Raw genomic sequence first — 21,644 nt, 5'->3', positions numbered from 1 at the left:
AAGCACTTGAATTTATGAGAATGAATGTTATGAAAGAGAACTACATTATGTATACATTTATTTGATAGTGAATGCTGACTTATAAAGCAGTATCCACTATGATCTGTGTCAGGATGACAGAAATCCAGACATCGGTTTGTATTTCCGAATTGGATTCATTTGCTTTATCTATACTTTAGAGATACACATGTATCGACTTGTTTGATGTTACAAGGGACAACACAATTCGCATCTACAATGTATTGTTAAATAAAGGATATTTTTGTTGTTCTCACAGAGCTTGTACTCCTGTTGTTATTATTTTTTCTCAAGGATTGTATCAATTGTTTCGGACAAAATTATTTTCTATGATGTTTCTGCTTTATTTCGAAACATGCATGAATTAACAGATCAATCCGGGATCGTGTTAAAACATTTTTTCCTTAGGTTTGTTTTAAATGGTTGTAGTAGAAAACAGAGAGAGAGAGAGAGAGAGAGAGAGAGAGAGAGAGAGAGAGAGAGAGAGAGAGAGAGAGAGAGAGAGAGAGAGAGAGAGAGAGAGAGAGAGAAAGAGAGAGAGAGAGAGAGAGAGAGAGAGAGAGAGAATATGGTACGTGACTTATGTATAAAATAACAATTCTAAAATACAATACAATTCTAAGTACAGTTCTAAAAAGAAAATGTAATAACAGGTTTCTCACATATAAATTGCAATTTAATATACATAACCAGTATTATATTGACATATCTAAAGATCAATCAGATTTATGTATTTCTTTTATTTGTAAACTTTGCGTAGACAGGAAAAGTTATCGATACAGTTTGTTTACACGGTGTATTGGATTTTCCTCACTTTACCTGTGCTGTATTCAGCCACAAAAAGGTTGTCTCTGATGTCCACAGACAAACTGTATGGACGCTGTATATAACTGTTGTCAATGTAGCGGAGGAACTGTCCGTCCTGATCCAGGATGTGGATACGATGGCTGTTTATGTCTGCTGTCAGTATCCGACTCTGGCTGTCTGTGGCGATGCCGATTGGAATAAATGTTTCCTTGGTATAAGAGGTAGGACCGGTGTATGTAAACCGGAGTTTCCCGGTCTGATTGACCACCACTACTGCATGAGCTTGATTGTCAGCAACACAAATATCTAGATTCTTGTTCTCACTGATGTATTTTGGGCCAAGTTTAGAAGAATAGAGAGGTTGTCCTTTGTCGTCGTATTGGATTGATTGTTTTTCTGTGGAGCCAGAGTAACGCACAACTTTGGTTTGTTTATTATCATCACTGATCATGACGACCAGGAGGTCACCAGAGGAGGTACCGCAGAGAAAGCCAGGTCCCCAACCCCGTAGTCTGATCACTGGCTGTATCTGTGTATTATTCACTATGTTAACAGTACCATCACTAGGATCAGTATAAACTAGTTCACCACTCTGCGCGACCGCTATGTCTACTGGCTGTTTCCCTGAATCGGTTCGAATTGACTTCACCAGCTTACCGTGGAGGTTGTAGAGTCTCATTATGTTATCCTGACCACTCGTCCATAGTTCATCATCATTCAGACAGGACACGTTGCGTAATCTATTAGATTCCCAATACTTTGTATTTATATATGTGATGATTTGTGGTACATCAAGTAGGGGTTTATTCGGGGTAGAGGACCCAGCACCGGGATCCATTGTGTAGCCACGTTCTTCTGTTTTGATAGATAATTCTGACAAGAAACCAAACTGTTTATAAATCTGTTCTTTGTCAATCTTTTGAGGGATGAATTCTGGTAAAGAAACTGTAAGTTTAGGAGGCAATCTTCTGAATTCGGCATTCTTTGATTTATAGGCAGAGACAACACTGACGTCATTAAAGTTCAATAATTTTTTCAGGTCTGCAATGATCTTTGTGATTTTAGTAACACTGCATTTGATTTCATCGTCTTGCTTTTTTAACACAACCAAGTGTTTAGATTCCATTTCATCCACATCAATTTTCAGTTTTTTAATGACATTGTCTATTTCTCTGTGTATATCTTCTCCATGTTTGTCTAGAGCTGTGGTCAATTTTTGGGAATTTTGTTTAAGATTAGACTTTTGAACTGTGATTTCAGATGCAATATTTTGGTATTCTGGATAAATGGCAGTCTCCAATTCTTGTAAATCTTTTTGTATGATTTCTTTTTTAGTTTCAAGACTTTTTGAAATTCCAATTTGTTTATGTCCTATATGTTCACCAGAGGAAACACACTCAAAACAAATAGGAATGTCACATTGTTCACAATAAAGTTCACACAGTTGTTTAGAATGTTTTGAACACTCAGAAGCAAGCCCTCGTAATTTAAATGGCACAACTTTGTGTTCTGTAGATTCATCAGAGAGATGTTCCCCCACACAGGCTTTACAGAGATGTATGTGACAAATGTCGCAGTACATATGAGGCCCCGGGGTATCACATTGATGACATCGTAACACATCCTGGGCCCAACAACGGTTCATGGTCAGAAACTTTGAATGACTTGGTGGGTTTTTAAAAGAATTCTGAAAAAATATAACCTATTTATCGTTAGGTAACATATTATTTGAATGTTTGGTGATACAGGATGCAGAGGGAATGATTTTTTTCTTCATTAAAAAAACTAAACTCAGGCAAAATGTTATAAATTCACATAAACTAGTAAATGTACTTGATGTTGGCCTTTATAAGATTTATAACATCTTAAAAATTTGCTTATTTTTATTTCATTTAGTGTTTACAAATAAAGCACTCGCTGTCTTGGAGTAAGGCTACAAATACGTGTTACAAAACACTCCTAAACAACTGTTACTTATTCGAAAACAAACTACAAACCTTCACTATCCAACATGGCGATTCAGGTATTTTTACTTCCTGGTCTGGTTACTATGGTGCATGGTGTGACGCGGTCTCAAGGTTGTGATCATCAAGTGAAAAAAATTCAGTGGTGGATATAAGGGGACCCCTTCCCCCTCTAGGTGCAAAATTTTGTTAAATGGTTCATGATATAAACAGCAGCCCAACTTTACCAAAGAAAAATAGATAATTATTATTCAATTCGGTTTATCTTTTACTTTTATTTTGACAATATCTGTTTACATTTTACAACGCTTGGTGAACTTAGATGATACACCTATCAATCAGAATTGACCCCCCCCCCCCCGAAAAAGAAGAAGAAGAAAAACCACACAAACACACCCACCCACCTAATATATATAGCAGTTATTCACAAAAAGAACATGACTATATATTTCAAAATGCCTGTAAAAATTTATTAATGATTTAATCGCAATGATTTTAAATAAGTCTAGAGTCTAATATATCAAAGGCTTTGCAATTTATAAATTATAATATGTAACAAACTAGCGTATTCTAATGTTCTTTTTTTTTGACAAACATGAAATTGCCTTTATTTCACCTGATATACTAGTACTTGAACTCTGTAACGTGATAAAAGCATGTCCCAGAGAACGAAAACTATTGACCCCGTTTGTAAAGTTAATTTCCTTGAAAAATACTAAAGTCTACGTGACATCACATTTACTAGCGGTAAAAGAATACTCAAAGTTAAAAACAAATTCAAGTTCGTTATGAAGGTACATTAACATTTTTAATAACGTATTCTCAATTTATAACTATAAATCACAAATTATGTTGATAGCAATGATTAACGAACACTGGTGAATATGATTTATCGTCTTTGAGAACAGAATGGGGGGGGGGGGGGGTAACCAAAGATACAGCTCAAGACTGATCATGCGTTACATCATGATAAATTATTTGTGCTATTCTTAAAGAACACTAAAACCTTAACCGCTTATCTACACACAGACATTTATTGTTTAAAATTGTTACTTCGCATTAATTAGATATGTTTTCCATTGAGTCACGTGGCATAGCAACTGCCCGTGTTAGATTCGCAAGCTTTTAAAAAAAAACACATTACGATTTCATTTTCGTCTTTAAATTGTCATATTTGTTTCGGACCTTTATATACTAAAATAAAGATACAAATAATAAAGCCGATTGAAAATCTTTATTTGGTGAAATACAAATTTAATGTGAAATTATAGTGATTTTTTTTACAGTTTGAATCCAGAAAACATTGGCCAATAATTCCTGCTTAGCAACCCAATCGGGGCTGTAGCTTTGACCCAAACCACATCGCCAGAATTCAGTTGTACAACAGTTGACTGACTACACGTGTTTCTCTTATCAGCTTTTGAGAAGCTGTGACAAGATAACTTGCCAATAATGGTAACGTTCTTCATGAGAACCGTGTCGACAGGATTTTCAGGAAGTGACGTCACGCTCCAAGTAAAGAAGTAGACACCCGGAGATGGCGCCGTAAACCTATGATTGGAGTAGGCGCCTGCTGTGTCGGTCATTTCTATTGTGTAGGGAACTGACTTTTGAGATGGAGAAGTTGTACCCATTGCAAACATTCTTGCAGAGAAAGCAATGGGTTGAACTGAAAAAGAAGATTATATTTTACATACTGAATACAAACATTGCTTTGCAAAATATTTTGAGTTTTTCGACAAATGCACTAATTCCAAAATTTATCAATCTTCTTTTAGACAGGTACTACGAAACAATTTCAATGTATGAAATTTACTTTGATGAGATTTAACTATTTAACGTAGCTTTGGTTTTATTTACCATCTAACAGTACAAGGGGAAACAAACTCATCCTTTCTAATATTATGATATAGGAATGTATGTAAATACCACAGTGTGAGTTGAATATTGTTTAGAAGCTCACTATTACAAATGATTTTAGGATATAATTACTTACCATTTCCTTCGCAAATTATACAGATAGCCAAAACCACAACAACTAAATTCGGTAAACTTTTCATCTAATGAATGAGAAAGAATTAAATAAGATATTTCAATTTGATAATGATAAGTAAGCTTGCAATGCTTTGTACACTAGTAATTAGTAATATATTTATTCTCATATTAAAAAAAAATAACGAAACCAATATTTTGATCTACAAAGTCACTAAATTAAAAAAACAACAACAAATTTTCAATAAATTGAAATACTTTACATGTTTTTCAAATATGGAATTAAAAAAAAAATTATAATGGCAAAACAAACTCTAGAAAAAATAGACACCATACCATGATTTTTGTGTTCTGGATTGACTTGACAGTACTGAATCTGGCTGTATTTATATGTTTGAAGCAGAAGTGCTGATAGCATCAATTTATAATATATGCTGTTTGCATTGGAAACGAAGACACGAATTGTCTGCAACATGTGTCGTCAATCGTTCAATTTTCAAAACGCATTTCTCTAGGCTATATGTGACGAGTCGCACGTTGCAAAAAGTTGAATAACAATAGTTATGTTCTCCTTCGTTTCACTCTTCCGAACATAAAGTATTTTTATTCTAAGTATTTTATAAATAACAACAACACAGGTGTTAGAGTGAGTGAGCTATCAACCAGTTTATTCGCCGTATTATACAACCAGCACGCGACTTTATTAGCGATGAACTGGAATTAGGCCCAATAATTGTATATTTCCAAATATATCTACAAAATACAAAATAAATTTCAAATTTAAATACATATCAAGTTTACTTCATCGTATGCACATGTACCTATAATAAAAAAATCGTGTTCGAAAGGGTTGATTGCTCTTCGATGACCTGTATATACCTGATCGGTTCTATTTATACTACAGCCAAACAACTACTTGCACAACTGCGCTTAAAGAAGTAGTCCGTAAAAAATACAACTTACATAATTTTATATAAATAAAATTTTTCAATAATGACGATAAAGATTATTTTATGCTCTTTAAAACAAATGAGAATGGTTCAATAATACCAATAATTTAGCAAAATTGTTTTTGATGTGTCAATTTATATTTATAGGTTAATCTCCATTCACTAAGAGCACAATAACAATTTACTAAAAAACATTAAAGTTCTGATATTATTATTTGAGGGTTTAGAAAATCCAAAAAAGAGAGGGAAAGACAGGGTTGCATTTATCGCGTCGTCATGAACTTTTTATAAATCTCATCTATTGTTTCTTAATGTGTATACATTTACATGTACATATATTTTATATCAGTACGCAATCTTTAGTTGCAATGAGTTTTAAGATTAGTTTTTCCACCAACAGTCTTTTTTTGGAGAAAATAGATAGGAATTCCAAGAAAAGAGAAACCGACAAGACTCTAAACAACATGATCCAAATTCTACTTCTAAACAGACTGAGTGATGTAACGGACTGTCACCGTAAGACCAAAATATTTTTTCACATTATACGCTTTAAATTGTATTTATCAGCATATCAAATGTCAAGTTTTGTTCTATAAGCTGTAATAAGTCTTAGACGTTCATGTTAAATACTGAAATCTGATTGGTTTAGACAAGTTTATAATCCGCTCTATTACCCTCAGCGTTAGCAACACGCTTGGTAAGGAGTATCACAACGAATTGTTACATGGGCGTAAATTAAGCGAGTACAGTTAGCCTTAGAATTCACGTCATTTCTATATTAAAGCAGTAAAGTTTACTTTAAAATCAAGATATTCAGTATAATAAACTAGATAGTGCCTGTTTAGGAGTGTAACAGTTAAATTGACACCTCTTGAAAACTTTTGTCAACCTCCGCCTCGCGTCGGTTGACAATAGTTTTCTCGGGGTGTCAATTTCGACTGTTACACTCCCAAACAAGCACTATTTATATAATGTTTTTATCAATATTTGATGTTGACTTTGTTGCGAAAATTAATTTTTTCAAACTTAATGCTTTGCATCCTTCATGGTCGCAATCCGCAATCCGCATTCCCTTATAGAACACCACAAACTTAAGGCATTTTATTGTAAAATAAAAAAATAATTACGACATTTAATTGGTACTGGGAAAACAATGCTCTTTCTGTCCAACTGTGTGAGGTTTTTTCCTGTCAAAAAAGAAAATTCAAACATGCAAATTAATCAGCGTCTTTAAAGATTTATATAAAGAAATTTTAATTTATAAAATAATTAGGAAAGTTTTAGCAATAATCCTACCTTACATCTTGATTCTTCTTACTTTCTTAACCTAAATTTTCTAACGTTCTTGATCAACGGACAAAAAATGAGGCAATGCACACGAGATCCTTATCGCGCAATATCTGCATGTCGAAAGAACAAGGACTACTGACCCCGTCTGCACAATTTATATATTAACCCTACTCTATTCTTGATCACGTTTCATTGCGATAAAGGACTGGTCAACACTTCAGGTAGTTTTCTTCTTATTAATTTTCTTTAAATATCGCATATATTTTCTAAAATTTGCAAGCACCACAAAGAATGTATATGAAAAAACTGGTATATTTTCATATTAAAGTCAGTACCCTGGTACATGTATTGTCAAGTGTAATTGTCAATCATTTCATTTAAAAATATAACTTTCTTTTCTGTACAAAAAAACAGTTGAAATAATATACACGTTTTTGTGTAAGGAAAAAGATACACAATATTAAAGCGTCTATATTAAGTATATCTAGTAATAAATGACATTAACGTACGTACTTGCTTACCAACCGTTAAGCCTCTAATGTTTAGGACAGTTACGGGGGGGGGGTGGTCTTCATTGTTATCTGTCGTCTGTCAACGGCTAGCTTCTAGAATGTGCCCTAACTTTAAAAAAAAAGAGAAACAACCCCAATTAATTATGATAAACTCAAATTAATGTTTTTCCTTTGCATGCTTGAAGTCCATTAACTCTCCAAACCAAATTCCATACACCATACAGTGTAGTTTTCCTTTATTTGTTTTTTTTTTTCGAAGCAAAAAAGCAGTAGTAGTCTGTCTTACATAAACAATTGTGTTTTTTATGCCGATTTATTTGCATAAACCACTATAATATGGCTTCATGTCTTATTTTTTAGTTTTTTTTTCCTGTGAGCTCTGCAAGAAAATGGTGACTTGGTTGTGGGTTTTCACGATTATCACGATTATATCGTTATCAGCGGGATATAGTGAGTACAACCAAACGCTTCAAACATGAATAAATATGGACACATGTTCATTTACCTACACTAATGATTACAAATACAATACCAATTGTATATTTTGTAGAATGACTTTGATTAATATATCTTAAGGGGGAAATATCTGTTGAGGGATATTGATGTTTTCCCTTTGGTTGTCACACATTGCTCTACATGATTATGTAAATAATGAACGGAGCGCGCATGCCGTAATCAATCTTTTGGTGTTTTTTCCAGATTATTCCTGTTTTGGAGATTTTACCCTATTACATCCGACTGGAAAGTCCAATGGAGGTAAACTGAGCCTATTTAACAAAAATCAAATGACCAGTAAATTATTTCTAATTCAGTGATTTTTCTAATAATAATATGCCAAACTTTCATCATTTATTTCTTCAGGAGTTCAATCATCACAACTTGATGTTTCAAAAACGTACAATTTGGCTCACTCTTACAAGGCCTGTTTTGAGCAAATTGGACAGTTTACTTGTAAGTTGCTTAAGTCAATGCTTCATCCAATTATTACAATGACCTTATATCAAGTAAATGTTTTGATACGTACTACATCATCGTTTCCAAGGCATTCATCCAGCCATCATTGCCGCAGTTGCTAGCCGAGAAACAAATGTTGGTGCTGACATTACTGTTTCACGTGGTTGGAATGCTGGCCATTTTGAGTACGGAATGCTGCCAGTAAGTCATTTTTTGTAGTTTGGTTGCTGTATTGTCTAAAAATTCGCAAAACAATAGATTCTGTAGACTTCTTTAGATCAATGTAATATCGAAAATGTTAATAATTAAATTGTCAATATTCAGCAAAAGACTTAACATCGATGTTTAAGGGTACCCCCTTCCCGGCTTAACCTAATTTAAGACCATTTCTTGTTGTGCAGTAACAAAATCTATTCTTTGTCATACAACATGTCGTATTCCTCTATCATACATTGTACTATACATGTATTTTAGTGCGATACTCGTTCTTGCCTGGTATGCCATAAAAACGTAGGCTTGACATGCACATCTTACCCTTGGAATACCTGTGACCATGCTCTTATGATGGCCCAGTATGTTTTACTGCCCTTTGTTAAAAGCATCCAGACGAAGTTTCCGTCTTGGCTGTCAGAGCAACACATTCAAGGTTAGAAGATTAGTACCCTTTTTAGTTATTTAAATGTTATTTAGATTCAGATGTTTGGTAAATTCAAAAAAATTTAAATGCATTTTTATATTTTGTTGAAGCTCAATCATCTATAAGGTAGTGTTTTTTTGGTTTGTTTTTTTTGTTTTTTTGTTATTAAAAAATATCGACTTAATATTTTACTGCAGTGTTAATGATCATGTTTATAATGACAAGCATTCTGAGAGTATTGCATAAGCAATACACGTCCCCTACCGGTTTGTGGAAATTGTGAAAACAATGCACTGTTATGCAGAATATCAAACCCGAACATTAAAGAATTGAAATATAAAAAATTAATTTTCTTGAAAATATGTCAACCAGACGCTACAAAAGTGTAAACGTGATCTGTAGTTAGACATTTTGAAGCTGTTCAGCAAATTTCATATTGTTTCTCAAAAGCATAAAGAAAATAGTGTGGAAAACCGAAGTGGGACAGACAGACAGACGGACAGACGGACGGACGGACGGACGCAGAGGAAAGCTATAGTCCCCTCTGGTGAAAACCGGTAGGGGACAAAAAAAAAGCCACGTCAGTTGAGACTCAATTGACCATCAATCTAAAGATGATATTGATCAAATTTTTTTTATTTTAGACCGTCAATCTAAAGATTACATTGATCTTATTTTTTTTTAGCTTGTAACTAAGTTTAAGATTTTAAACTTTCTTCTTTACTAACATTTTGATTTTCATTTGAATTCATTCCTTGCGTCTTTTAAGGACTTTAACAGCCATAGACTTTCATATCAAATAAAGTATGTATCAGATGTATGATAAATTTTCTTTCGCCATATTTTTTGTGGACCAAAAGAGTAAATAATTTGAATTTTTTTTTAACTTAGCTCTTTGATGTTATGGCTTTATTATGTTCAGTACTTTCTGTGTTCTATTTTTAGGCGGTTTAGCGGCATACAACGCTGGTATTGACCACGTGGACTCTTGGAGCAATGTCGACCAGCATACGACCCATCACGATTACAGCAATGACGTCATAGCTCGTGCACAATATCTCGTCAGTCACTACAGTTGGTGACATTTGTATCGTATGCACTCCACATAAAAAAAAAACACAGATATTTTTTTTAAGAAAAACTATGCTTAGTTATTCAAAGCATTTATTCAACGAAAAAAGATGTCACAATTAGGTTTTAATTAAAACAAACTGCAAATTACAAAGACTGACTTATTTTACTTTTGTTTCCTACCAACCGTCATATTAAGAACTGTTAATTGTGACGATATAAACTATGATGATTAAATTATGAAATAAGAAAAAATAAAATTTTGGAAGACATATTTTACGATTGTTTACTACCAACCGTTTTACGTTAAAAATTGTTAATTGTGATGAGATAAACTATGATAATTAAATTAGAAAATTAGAAAAAAAAACCCTTTTTGAAGACATATTTTACGGTTGTTTACTACCAACCGTTTCACATTAAAAATTGTTAATTGTAATGAGATAAACTTTATGATAATTAAATTATAAAATAAGAAAAAAATTTGAAGAGATGCCTTCCAAACGTGAAGTATGAGATGAGTTGTCTCGCTTTCAATGGCGATGTATCCAAGTGTTTCTTGATTCTCATGCAAGGTCATTCTTCATTTTCAACTCAAATAAAAAGATAATCATATTGCCATATGTATGTTGTTTTTATGATAACGCTTTACAAATTACAAATATTCAATAACGATTCTTTTTTATATTAATTCAATCATACGGAAAGATAATCATATTGCAATTAAAAATGAAAAAGTGAATATCATTGGATAATGGATATACGGATATACAAGTGTAAGCAGCATAAATTACGAATCAGAATTTTAAAAAGAATAGCAAAAATGAAACGTAAAAAGAAAAGGAAAGGTGGTAAAAAATGCAGGCTATAATTAAACGCCAATCAGTATATATATATATATATATATATATTATATAAATAGTGCCTGTTTGGGAGGGTAACAGTTGAAATTGACACCCCGAGAAAACCATTGTCAACCGACGCGAAGCGGAGGTTGACAATGGTTTTCGAGGGGTGTCAATTTCAACTGTTATCCTCCCAAACAGGCACTATTTATTTTGTTATACTGAATGTCTTTTTTTAAATTTTTAAGAAAATTTTACTGCTTTTATATAGGAATAACGTGAATTCTACAGCGAACCGTACGCGCATAATTTTCGCGCATGTAACATTTTTTAATGTTACCCGTTGCCAAGTGCGTTGCTAACGCTGAGGGTAATAGTAAATATTATTAACTGCGTCTTAACCAATCAGATTTCAGTATTTAACATGAAAGTATAACAAATATATATATATATATATATATATATATATATATATATATATATATATGTATATATATATATATATATATATATATATATATATATATATATATATATATATATATATAAATTAATATGCTCCATAATTTGTATTGTTTCATGTGTACGTTATGGCACAATGGCACAATTCTATAACAATTATGCAACATTTGGTTTTCACATGTTTGTTACCTAAATGAGTATAGATTAGAATCTGACATTCAACAGTAAACACGACATGTTAAGTCACAAAAATTGCAAAAGATGAGATGTGTTAGAGATTTAAATGTCTTTAAATAATCACTTCTAACTGATTTATAATTTTGTCGTCATTCTAGTATGCTGTCTATTAACTTCTTAAATTTCTCGATAATATAACAGACTTAAAACAAAACTAATCTAAATATTTGCATTTTAATTTACATGTACATGTACTATGTTAAATGAATTATTGATGTAAAATGGTTAAAGATTTGCATTCTAAACACATCTTGAATAAAACTGGAGATATCTCTATCATATCTATTATATCATTTATATCGCATAAACTTTAATCAATTGCATTTGGGTCAATGAGTAAAGTACGGAGACTTGTTATTTGTAACATGTATTAAGACATGTAGGTGGGCAGGTTGATGCAAAACAATGCAATGGTTATATGACGATTTGCATTTTTATCATACATATTCAGAAGACATTAGATATCACTCCCACCAAAATCAAAAGATGACAAATGCCCTTTGATGAAATCATAGAAAGTGTAATACCCCTAAATAAAGACAGATACGCCAAAATAAGTGTTTTGAATAATACCTCATGTGATGAGATGACCGGATTCATGTTTCAAATTAAACCTTATCAACCTTTCCTCCTGTTTGTGCATCTCTCGTCTGAAGACTGTCTTCAGACAAAAAGATAATCCGAGCAATAAAAACGTCATATAAACTCACCGACTTGATTCTTCTGTAGTAAAGAGACTTAATTGAATTATTGAAGATCTGTTATTTCAAAGGGATCCACGGCGGCCTCATGATCTGTAGTATTAGCGGTATGCTGGAGCTATAACATTACATTTTGATCTTCTCGATCTCCCAGGATACTGCAAATGGAAAATACAACTGCAAGCATATTTGTCGATGTGATATCTTGGACTTACATACTAAAGATAATGTAGCAAATTACGCTGTATCAAAACATAATTGGGGTTGAACACATTCATTTATTCATAGCTTGAATGAGTTCTACATATATTTGGTGTAGTAAGGAATGTTAACGCCCAATGTACCCGTCTTATAGATGCACGTGGGGCTCTATTCATGGAGTCTAAGTGGTTAATCTACACTTATTCATTATCATTAAAGATTGCTCGAAATACACTACTTTTAATACTCGTTAGAATTATAACATAAATTCAATGTTAATTGTGTCGTTCAAACTATTTGTAATTAAGTCTAGGCATAAGATACCTTACAAAAAGTAAACATACTACATCCTAAAATAGCAAATGAATACAGTTATATATTTAGGTTGTTTCTAAAAAAAAGTTTTGACATTTTTATGAAGACTAGACTTTGACCCGTGCGTGCACGGGTTGACATTGCATATCGATGTCGTCATCACGAAGACAAAAGTAAGTACTTATATGTAGTTGAAATGTATATTTGTTATTTTATACTTTCTCTCATAAGAAATCAATAATATATATGAACAAAATATATAGCAAAAGTCCAATGAAAATTTACCCGTATTTGTTTTATCATTTCTGAGTTTATTCATGCAGATGTGATATTGTGGAAACATAAACTAAAGATCCCGTTAGCGTGAACGTATTGCGCAAGCGCAAGATTGTAAAATCCAAAAAATCCAGGTATTTTCCGGGATTTTTTGAGGAATTTTCGTTGATCATTAATTAGCGAAAGTTAATTGAGAAAAAATAAAAACAAATTGGTAATCTTCAAGTACCAATGATGTTTAAAATATATAAAACAAAAGACAGTATTCTTCCGATTATTAAAGACTAAAAATTCGAGTCTATTATTTTAATATAGTAGTATAGATATTATAGATAAAGATGACCGATTTTCCTATTGCAATACAAAATACTGAGCAAACATCCAGTATAGGACTAATCTGAGAAATAATTCGATTGAACCAAAAACAGCAATTTAAATTATTAACATTGGTCTAGAAGGCATTCCTCAATTGATGTCTTACACTGAAAATCTACAAATTGGGCTAATATCTAATTTTATTATAATAGTATGATTGCAAATAATTAGATCAGTAGATGTTGAGGTCCTGGCGAATCTAAGACAGACAAGAGCAGTTAGACCAATTTGATTATAAGTAAAAGAGCCCATGGAGACCCAGCAAGAAAATCACACATTGTCATCAATCCAAGATCGATTTGTAAATACTGCACAGTATGCTATATAATATCAAAAGCAAATTTTCTTTAAAATTTTGATATTATATTTATTATTAACATTTGGTGTTTTATTTTATCCTGATTTTTGTCCATTGTTTTGGGAGAAACATTACTTTCTGAATATACATTATTTAAATTCTGACTGATTGTTAGAACCAATGGACAGTTAATACAAAATTAAAATAATGCTTACTTACTTGAGTGTACACGAACTCTCATGAAAGCGCGTACAGACGTTGTTATTTACTATAAACAAGAGGTGACTTCATTGTTAGCAAAAGTTTTTAGTACTCTTTATCATCAATGGCCCATTGTACATAGGTAAAACATGCTGGTTTCCTTCACAACATTAAGATTCTTGTTAATCAAATTTTAAACATCGCGAATAAACAATTTTTCATATCTGTACATTTTCATTATCAAGAATCTAGATTTTAAAAATGACACTTAGTTATTGTTTATATATCTTGTTACTTGAACTGTATGGTGATAGTTTAAGTATCGGGAGAATCATGAAGCTTGGTGCCAGCATTCACGAATAAAGTAAACAGCTTGTTTAAACGTTAAAATTGTCGTTCTTCAAGTTAAAGAGGATTGGTGGTCAGATTCACTTTAATTTTTAGAAATGATTCCTTAAGCAATGTTATAATTGAAGAAAAAAATCTGTGAATTTTAACTCTAAAGTTTGAATGTGTATCTATATCTTTATGCAGAACTCTTCTTTAAAGGACATGGGTATGGTCTAAAAATAGTGATGGCTATCTAGTGTCCTTAATAAGTGCTGGTAAAGTATGTAAATTACATATAGAACATATATTTAAATATATTTTAAAAAGTCTGATATTCAAAATACAAAGCTTCGAAAAAATATAAAACATAAAGATCATCACAAAAACATGATCAAATTGAAGATTACATGTACATCTCATAATATATGAGTAGTAAAAATATTACATACACCTTTTGGCATAATTGAAGGACATTCAACGTACATACACAAAAAATAAACTTGAAAACTAGTGTCTTCATTTGACACCGTAAGAAGGTAGGTTATGCTTGGGCTTCATTCCTACAACCAGAGAACTTAGATGTCCATTGGTGCATTATATCTTATCCTTATTGGATTGTAAAAACAGGTAAAGTATGAATTTAAGCATTAAATGAAAACATTTTTCACTACTGATGCGTCTTATAAGGATTCTAACGCGTTCAATATACGCTTTTTCTTGACCATGTCGACAGCTAAAGTCACGTTAACGACCAAAAGTTAAGAACTTCTGAAGTGTGATGTAAACAAAACATGATAAGAAAAATATAAAGATTGAAACAATAAGCATCAAAATAATTTTACTAGTATTTGATATAAAGTTTAAGCTAGAATTCAAAGTTAACAGAGAAATTTACATACCAGAGAAAAAAATTGTGATTCAAAAATATGTCTTTTTCCATAATGACACTAAAAAAATATTCAAGAAATATATTCTGATAAAATGTTTAGATTGTCTTGTTTTTTGTAGGAATTTTTTTTCTAAATAGAAACAGTCAAGACACTGTAAAAACCAGAATTGTAGACCACTCTAGGATGTTTGGGGTCAAAAAATGTCATTTAAGGACGTTTACTCGGAATGAAAAAAAATTCCACTGGTGATAATGAAAAACCATCTATTTTCTGTTATAGACATTTTATTGTAGTGTTATTTTTCACTTTGAATACCAAAAAGTAGGTCAATGAACATAAATGGCCATTGAATATTTTTTAAAAATTTTGGAAAAATTACTAAAAATTTTACATTACAATTGAGATTTTCCTAATTGTGACATTAATACAAATGCTACACTCTTTAAAAAATGAAAATAGTTTATAAATGGCATTAAGTTTAAATTGACAATTTTGTTTTTGATATTCAATTGATGCATTAACTTTGAAATATTTTTTTTTTATTTTTGCAAACGTTTATTATCTGATTTCCAAGATCAATAATTTAAGTCTTTTTCGTTTGAAACTTGTAAAATAAACTTTATCTAATGTTATCGTTGGTGCTATGGTTAAGACAAACTGCACAAACTGCTTTGGGAACATGCAGTGCAGACTGCATATCGCAGTGGGATTGTTATTCGCCATGCAATTTTATTGTATGAGTTGCATTATAAATTTAATGGAAAATTTTATCAACCCGCGGTAAGTAAAATATGTGGTAGACTGGTTTGATATATTATAAGAATTTTTTGATGAAATGACAAATGCTAGACTAAGTCCAGATCTGTTATGATGAAAAATTGCATTTGCAACAATTATTCAAGAAAACACATTTTAAGTTTTATATAAATCTTGGTATCGTTTTAGATATATAGTTAACATTGCCGCTATATCAAATGTTCTAATATCGATATTTTTGGTTATAATACCCAATAATGTTAAAAATCAAGGTTGTAGCCAAAAACTGACATATTTAGATGTTTTGCAAAGTTTGGATTAATTCGATATAATACAAAAGCAGATGAAGTATATTTAAAAACTTATTTTAAGTTGGAAATTAATTGGAAATTAATTACGGCTTTCATTTACATAGAACTAACTAAAGTTATATTTTTAAAGGTTTGAAATCTAGCTTCTGTAATAATACACAACAATGAGCAATTTGTAAATAATATGACAAATTTAAAATGCATATGTAGACGAGAAATTGCAATGAATTGTGCTTAACTGCATAAAAGTTAATCAAAATTAAATGTATCCATAGACGATCAAATTGCGACAATTTCAAACAGTAATTGCCTTCAATGAAATAACTGTGTTTTGATAATTCGGGGACGAGTTCATATTCTTGAATTTTTCTTCTCAAAAAATTCATTTTTGAACAGAAAACACAGACATCAATTTATCTTTCTGGCGTATTAAATCAAATCGAAGATCATACATGTACCAAAATAAATTTGTCTTAAACATTCTTTAAGACGAAAAAAATATGCAGTAAAAAACACCGAGCATGAAAGAATGTTTATTTCAAAACATGGTTTGGGGTACTGTCACGTTGTAAATTTTGAATTTACCGGGTGGCAGTAAATACAAAATTTACAGCATAACAGTATGGTGAAATGACAATTTTGACTACAGGCTTATGCATTTTTAAAGATAATAAAATGCTACAAGTAACTTTCTTTCGAGCTAAATTTAATTGGCATTTTTGTATTTTCTATCAATGCCTGTTGATTAAACATTTTATTATGTGATAGTTGAAACATTTATCATTTGCAAAATTGCGTTACTGACCCAAGGATTGTTTAACTATCAAAAGGCCTTACCAATCCAAAACCCATTTCTCGGTGTCTGTCTAAAAAAAGTGTCAGTTTTGCCATAAGAAATACATTAACAGTTATATGGACGATTTTGTACTGTTTATGTCAAATAGCAGGTCCTAAAAAGATGACGTGGTCGAACTTACAGTCGAAGGGGAGGGGGTTATAATGTATAATATCGATTGTTACTATAGGTACCAATTTGAATAAATGCTGAATTCGTTAATTTACATTAAAAGATAAACCAAGCATCATGGCGATTATTCCTTACATTGATATCCGATTGATATTTTCCTAGTACTTTATCTATGTCAAAATACAATTAATTAATCAAAATTAATAAAGCCACCGTTCCTTATCCAAGGGCTGAAGTTGCAGTCTTTTAGTACTAAACACCAATGTTACGGTAGGCGCTGACACGATAATAAACCCATCACTGACCACTAAATATAAAAGTTTTAACGGTGGGGTTTTTTTTGTAGGGGGTGGGTGTTAAATCGAAGGTTTTACATTGATATCAATATATCGGTATATGCCGATTTGATATACATGTTTTCAATTCTTTTCATCTGTGATTTTTAATAAGATAAAAAAATCGTCTTTCTTAACCTTTTCTGTTTGGTTTTGAATTCGATGCTTCGTTTATATTATTCGATCCATGATGAAATAATTCATAACTGCATCAGTGTATGGCGTTTTCTTCGTTTTATATAATTCTTTACCGCGTTTTCCGCTGGAAAAATCCGGTTATTGAAATGATGGAAATGGCGGATGGCTGTCATAAGGGTACACCTTTTGTACGGGAAACTCCACCTACAATTTTCAAGATAGGAAGTATTTTGTTTTACAGATCAATTGTATATATATTAGAGATGTGCATGCTTCTTGGATTTTTATTTTTTATAATTAATGCAAAAAGTACCAACTGCTGAACTAAGTCATTTATTTTACATATTATTGCATATAGAGTAGCTGTTTTGTACGAATACCTCCTCCTACAGTTTTCAAGTTTATTTTTTTTTGCAGATCGATCGTGCATATTACTTAAATTTTGAATTTTGATAATAAGTGAAAAAATACTATCTGTTTAACTTAGTCATTTTTATTTATTTATTTATTTTGGCAAAATATTAAACATAGAGTGTCCTATTTCTCTAGATAGGTAGTGTTTAATTATTAATTAGGATCGAGAAAATGAATATGGATACTGTTCACACAAAAGAAACCCGGTTTTCTGTCACATTGACAACTTTTCTCTTACGAAGATAAGCATTAGCCAGGACGACACATATGTTGGAACACCATTATACTTTAATTTTGTTCAGTCTGAATACAGGTGTCCCTTAGCTCATGTTAGTCTTTTTAAAATAATGCCCTACTTACTTTCATGTTCTTGACTTATCTAGATGTCAAAAGTATATTCGAATAAATTTCTTTTACCTTGAGGTTTTTGGAAATCATTGAATCACATTTCTTTTTTACAATTGTACCACTTGATTTGAACATATTTTATTGTGTAAATGTATTAAATAAATGAATTAAACAGTAGACAATGGCTGTGTAAGTCTTGTATTGTACCACAGCACTTAGCAAAAAAAAAAATAATATCATAGAAAGTTTACAATCTAACAAGAACCTTATTTTGACGCATTAGTGGCGAAAAGGAATATATCAAAATATTTTGTGAAATTCAATTTAAATTTCTGTAGAATAACGATTTTATTCAATACTTTATTTGAAATAATAACAATCATACAGGATTTTTTCTTGACCGAAATCATCAACTAATGTCAATCCTAGTTTATTTAAATTTGTTAGTATCAACTGATATAGTTAGTGTTTGGTGTTATCATATTACTGAAGAAGAGAATCAAACTATTTAAAAATTAATGAATGTGCCAAAAAATTGACTATATATAGTGTTTTAATTCCTCACGTTTAGAGAAAAGATAATGACCTTGACCTGACCTCGCTACATAAATAAGAAAATTACACACTGTTTGTATTACAATGTGAACTTTTCATGTTTTTCTAACAATATGACAAGTATAAGAAGACTCCTTCCTCAAAAGACTAAGATTTAATAATTTTGTTAGAGTATAAAGATAAGTTTAAATTCATAAATATTGATCGCTTCAAAAATTGACATTTACACGGATAATTTATAAAGAAAAAATATACTGGTGTTCAAAAAAAGGAATTCTCTCACGCTTCTTTTTTCATTAATTAGGTTCACTTGTTTAGCATGAAATTGTTCATACTTATAATAGTAATTTGATTGAGAGGAATGGTTGCCATTAATTTTAGATAGTGACATTTAACCTTTTAAATAAATTTTTCATATTTTTCATATTTCATTGATTTTCTTGAGAAGAAAGATTAGTCCTTTTGTTTTTAAGACGCAAGTATATTTTCATAAAGTTTTAACAACGTATCGAAATATTTAATTTGTTATCTCCTTAGAAATTTTAATATCTAATTAACTAATATATATAAAATAAGAACTTTAATTTTCAAAGGATCGAAAGTGAAATATATGAGTATCAATTATGATGGTATATTTTACACTACATACTACATAAATCTTGAGTAAATATGGGAAATACCTTTAGGAGTTGGGCAATTGGACAAAAGAAAAAGTTGTACAGAGCTATCAAAAATCGATAAATTCACAATCTTGAACTATAATCGGATAAATTATATTCAGAGGACTTTATTTATGAAATCGTATTTTTGAAAGAGAAAAAAAATATATATAGAGAAAGAAACATGAATGCAAGAACCCTTGCTGAAGAAAATAGAAGGAAAGTGTTTAAACAGGATGTACATCGACGACGGATTCCAGTCAACCGGAACCGCCCTGCAGATTTTTTATGTGTTGCCATGGCAATTGATTAATTTTACAGAAACCGCTTCCAGCAGAAAGTATTTAATTAAGGTATATTTAACAATGTTTTGGTGGTTCCGCTTTTTTCGCAAACCTTCCATTAGGCGATATGTTTATGAAAAAGCAGGTAAACAGAATTGATGTTTTTGATATTTAGCGCCGCATTTTGCTCCCAAGTGTGTGAATCGGTGCGTAGGATTTTTCTGTCTAAAATAGATGTGAAACATTAACAAAGAATTTATTGTATAAAAATTTCCTATAGATGGTGAACATGTATCCTTTTTGTTCTGCTAATCACCCCTGAGTATGCAATAGAAAATATTAACTGCAGTTAAATAACTCGTAGAATCTCCAGTAGAAATGATAAAATTATAACGGAACCAACTTTCAACCTCTTACATTGCAATTCTAATGAAAACAAACGACCCAGTCAGAGATATTTCGAAGATAACTTAAGATGTAGGCAGTACGTCCAGTAATGCCTGATGAGAAACACAACGCATGAAGACAGGTTTGGTGGCAAAAATGTCAATTTCGTTGGTAATGTAGGACTGACGATTGGTTTTGACAGTTCATTTTCTGGGCTTCGCTAAAAGTCTCTGTTTGCAATTGCATTTTGCCACGACAGATTGGCTATGCACCGACCCTAACAATATAATTCATTTAGATATGGGGATGCGTCTCAATTCCCGTTTATTGCAGTTCCTCTATCTGTTGAGGAATTTTCGATTTCGGGAAATAAAATTGCTGCATATTCTGAGCCTGCTCCTGGAAGATGAAATGACATCAATGGGTTTTGCATCCATCATTCCTGCTTCTACCAAAAGCTATATGCTCATGGCACGGTTCTTGTTTATTATAACAAGTTATTCATTTGAGCAGCAGCTCAAAGCAAAGAACTTAAGTATTAGAAAATACCAATTTATTTTTTTTTTACTTTTTTGAATATAGTTTTCACTAATTATTATTAATTGCAATTCTTTTTGTTTTCATTTATGTATAGTTGTTGTTATGATATAGACACAACTAGTTTCATTGAAGAAATGGGTTACTACGACCACGGTTCGTTAGAGAAGGTTTCCATCCAAACAACACATCAAGGATACGCTCAGTGAAGCTAGACCAACCAGGACCATCGCCCAACGCGAACAATTGTCATTCAACGCCCCCACCAAAGTGATATACATGTATTCATACTTTGGTGTGCCCGGACTATTCTCACATGTGCATCGCCATTACTTCTTAATTTTTTGTTTCAATGAAGTAAAATGAATGAATGGCCAATTTATCAAAAAATAAAATGCACTTGTACGTTTGTTAATATTTTTTCATGTGTATATTTTGCCGGAAACAAAGGAAGACATTATATCAGTTCTAGTAAGTGAACCTTTTATATAGTGACCATTAAAAACAAAAATATTTGTTATAAACAGATTGGTATAATATTATATTCAAAACATCCCAGTATCGGATTAGAAATTTTTTAAAATGGTGAAAAGTTAATTGTTCCTTTTGAAATGTGTATGAATTTCG

At 31.5% G+C, this 21,644-nt stretch overlaps 2 protein-coding genes and 2 long non-coding RNA genes across 4 annotated transcripts; 2 read left to right on the top strand and 2 right to left on the bottom strand.

Annotated features, from left to right (window-relative positions):
* Nucleotides 1-618: 618 nt before the first annotated feature.
* Nucleotides 619-2,896, bottom strand: LOC105326610 (tripartite motif-containing protein 2). The gene is made up of 2 exons (XM_011426741.4): nt 2,823-2,896; nt 619-2,512 (listed from the first exon to the last, which is right to left on the bottom strand). Exon 2 carries the CDS (start codon nt 2,468-2,470, stop codon nt 806-808), a length of 1,665 nt encoding a protein of 554 aa, XP_011425043.3. The 5' UTR covers nt 2,471-2,512; nt 2,823-2,896; the 3' UTR covers nt 619-805.
* Nucleotides 2,897-4,008: 1,112 nt separating this feature from the next.
* LOC136276648 (uncharacterized) lies at nt 4,009-4,878 on the bottom strand. Its single transcript, XR_010715198.1, has 2 exons — nt 4,786-4,878; nt 4,009-4,458 (listed from the first exon to the last, which is right to left on the bottom strand). It is a non-coding gene; the product is annotated as an uncharacterized lncRNA (long non-coding RNA).
* Nucleotides 4,879-7,182: 2,304 nt separating this feature from the next.
* On the top strand, nt 7,183-10,253 carry LOC105326612 (glycine, glutamate and proline-rich protein). Its single transcript, XM_034468507.2, has 7 exons — nt 7,183-7,242; nt 7,894-7,983; nt 8,233-8,289; nt 8,395-8,484; nt 8,576-8,688; nt 8,962-9,133; nt 10,070-10,253. The coding sequence occupies exons 2-7, from the start codon at nt 7,923-7,925 to the stop codon at nt 10,204-10,206; spliced, it is 630 nt and encodes a 209-aa protein (XP_034324398.1). The 5' UTR covers nt 7,183-7,242; nt 7,894-7,922; the 3' UTR covers nt 10,207-10,253.
* Nucleotides 10,254-16,007: 5,754 nt separating this feature from the next.
* On the top strand, nt 16,008-21,432 carry LOC117688999 (uncharacterized). The gene is made up of 2 exons (XR_010715061.1): nt 16,008-16,106; nt 21,115-21,432. It is a non-coding gene; the product is annotated as an uncharacterized lncRNA (long non-coding RNA).
* Nucleotides 21,433-21,644: the final 212 nt, after the last annotated feature.

This window comes from Magallana gigas, chromosome 6, assembly GCF_963853765.1.
Source record: "Magallana gigas chromosome 6, xbMagGiga1.1, whole genome shotgun sequence".
NCBI classification, from domain to species: domain Eukaryota; kingdom Metazoa; phylum Mollusca; class Bivalvia; order Ostreida; family Ostreidae; genus Magallana; species Magallana gigas.
Note: the sequence above shows the minus strand (reverse complement) of the source record. Positions and strands in the feature narration are given on the sequence as shown.

Excerpts from the sequence above, each read along its gene's own strand:
- LOC105326610 (XM_011426741.4), bottom strand. The coding sequence starts at position 2,470 with ATGAACCGTTGTTGGGCCCAGGATGTGTTACGATGTCATCAATGTGAT.
- LOC105326612 (XM_034468507.2), top strand. The coding sequence starts at position 7,923 with ATGGTGACTTGGTTGTGGGTTTTCACGATTATCACGATTATATCGTTA. Across the intron at positions 8,290-8,394 it reads GACTGGAAAGTCCAATGGAG|GAGTTCAATCATCACAACTT; the intron begins GTAAACTGAGCC and ends TTATTTCTTCAG. Across the intron at positions 9,134-10,069 it reads GTCAGAGCAACACATTCAAG|GCGGTTTAGCGGCATACAAC; the intron begins GTTAGAAGATTA and ends TTCTATTTTTAG.